The sequence below is a fragment of the Epinephelus moara genome, chromosome 19, assembly GCF_006386435.1.
Source record: "Epinephelus moara isolate mb chromosome 19, YSFRI_EMoa_1.0, whole genome shotgun sequence".
Taxonomy (NCBI): domain Eukaryota; kingdom Metazoa; phylum Chordata; class Actinopteri; order Perciformes; family Serranidae; genus Epinephelus; species Epinephelus moara.
Window position 1 is genome coordinate 39300659 of NC_065524.1, and position 2585 is coordinate 39303243.

The window sequence follows — 2585 nt, forward strand, 5'->3', positions numbered from 1 at the left end:
AGTACCACAGTACTGCCATACTGTCGCCTACTGTGGGGTTACATCAACATTATTACTGACTCTTTTTTAGTCACAACCAAACACCCACTAATGTCCACCAACTATCTGACAACATCACTGATTCCTCTCTGATATCTCAAGTTCCAACAACAGAGAAAAAAACAACATAAAACATGTTGATGGAAAGAGACTGAAACACAAAACACAACTGGTTTGAAATCATATCAGCAGAGACAATCCTGTGATGGTTATGAGTTTATCAACTAATGTAAATCAGGATCTAAGTGGCCATCGGTTGAACATGTTGATGAATCCTGACCTGAGAGTTTCCAGTGTACAGTGTGAACTCTTCAGTCCATCAGACAGAAGGTTCACTCCTGAATCCTTCAGGTCGTTGTTACTCAGGTCCAGGTGTCTCAGACTGGAGGACTGGGAGCTGAGAACTGAGGACAGAGCTTCACAGCTTCTCTCTGAGAGGTCACAGACATTCAGCCTACAGAGACAACAATCAACAGAGAGAAAAATATTTGTGTTAAAATGCAATCCTCTTTGATTAATAAGTCTGGACTGAAGTCAAATCTAAAGGACCAAAGATCTCAGTTAGTACTTCATCTAACAGGTCACTAACAAACCTGCATTATAACACTGAGTCAAGAAGAACACTTTAAATTTGTTCAGTAAAACTGAAATATCAACTTCATCCAGATGGTAACAAGTGAGGACCCACTAAATTTGGTGATCTACAGTATAATCTCTTCTCAACACAGATTAAAATTACAGAGTCAATCCAAATAACATGATATGAAAGCATAATGGTCTTTTCTATATCAGCCAGAGTTCATACAGCCCTCTGCCCTCTGCCCTCAGGAGTGGTAAAATCATCACCAAACAGATCCACAACTGGACTGATGATTCCAAACTGAGCTTGCAGGGTTGCTTTGAAAAAAATGACTGGGACATGTTCAAGGATTCATGCAGTGATATTGATGAGCTGACTGACATTGTTAGTAGCTATGTGACTTTTTGTGAAGACTGTGTGATTCCAAAAAAATCAGTCAAAATATTTCCTAATAGCGAACCCTGGGTGTCAAAAACTTTGAAAAACCTGTTAAACAAGAATTGAAAGGCATTCCGAGAAGGTGACCTTGTAGAGCTGAACCTGCTTAAAAGGGAGATTAAGAATGAAATAAAAAAGGCAAAATTGAATTACAAGGAGAAGATGGAAAGAGAACTTGCGAACAACAGATTGGGCCCAGTTTGGAACGGTTTAAAAACTATAGTTGGTTAAGAGATCAAGTGCAATAAAAAGGTGGCTCTTCCTGGTTTCAATTCTGATAACCAATTGGCACATGCGTTCAACAAGTTTTACCTTAGGTTTGATTGCTTTGATTTTAGTTCTGGTCATACTCCTTTTGATGTTCTCTCTGTGGCCAAATCTTTTAAACACTCTAAAGTTGGGAAAAAGCCCGGGTCCAGATAATATAAGTGGTCGACTACTCTCCTCCTGTGCAGAACAGTTAACTCCCATTTTTTATCATATCTTCCAGCTGTCATTTAACCAACAGAAGGTGCCAAGGCGCTGGAAGCAGTCCATAGTGATACCTGTGGCTAAGACCAACCACCCTACAGTTTTTAATGATTTTAGACCTGTGGCACTGACTTCCCTTGTTATGAAGTCCTTTGAAAAATTGATAAAGAGAGATCTTCTTATTAAGACCGAACACCTGCTCGATCCTTTACAGTTTGCCTACAGGGCCGGTCATGGAGTTGAGGATGCCACTGGGTTTTTAAACATCTGGAAGGTAACAAAAACCATACTAAGCTGCTATTTGCAGATTTCTCGTCTGCTTTTAACACAATCCAGCCCCACATTCTGATCGATAAACTTCTTAACAATTTTCCTTTAGATTTTAATGTCGTGGGCTGGATTCTTGACTTTTTAACATCCAGAACACAGAGAGTGAGGGTGAATGGATGCATGTCGGGAGAGATGATATTATCCACTGGGTCTCCCCGAGGCTGCGTCCTCTCCCCTCTCCTCTATATTCTGTACACCGACGATTGCCGCAGTCGGCATGATAACAGATTCATTTTAAAATTTGCTGACGATTCGGTAATAGTCAGCCTCCTTCATGATGATGAATATGCCCAGCAACGACTGTCCTGTCTGAGAAAACTCTCCAAGTTTCATATCGATAAGTCCCTGATGATCTTATTTTATAGATCATATATTGAATCTGTGCTGACCTTTTCTCTCCTATGCTGGTTTGGCAACCTTAACGCCAGGTCAAAAAATGCACTAAGCAGAGTGATAAAGACAAGTAATAAGATTCTGGGAGTTCAACAGTGCACACTTACAGATCTGTTCAATAGACAGATAATCAGGAAGGCTAATGCCATTCTTTCTGACAGCTCCCATCCTTTACACTCTGAGTTCCAGTTTCTGCTAGGGCTGGGTATCGATTCAGATTTTCCAGATCGATTCGATTCGATTTTCAAGGACTCAGTTCAATATCGATTCAGTCAAGTATATTTCAATTATGATACAAACTTTGCTTGGATATTAAGATATTTTCTGAGAACTA

At 40.0% G+C, this 2585-nt stretch overlaps 1 protein-coding gene across 1 annotated transcript in view; it reads right to left on the reverse strand.

Moving 5' to 3' along the window:
* LOC126406342 (ribonuclease inhibitor-like) overlaps window positions 1-2191 on the reverse strand; it is a 5448-nt gene extending 3257 nt beyond the window's left edge. Inside the window, exons 1-2 of the mRNA XM_050070549.1 lie at window positions 2108-2191; window positions 320-567 (exon numbers count right to left, since the gene is read on the reverse strand). Coding sequence (XP_049926506.1) covers window positions 320-567; window positions 2108-2191 — 332 coding nt within the window. The remainder of the gene's footprint in view (window positions 1-319; window positions 568-2107) is intronic.
* Window positions 2192-2585: the final 394 nt, after the last annotated feature.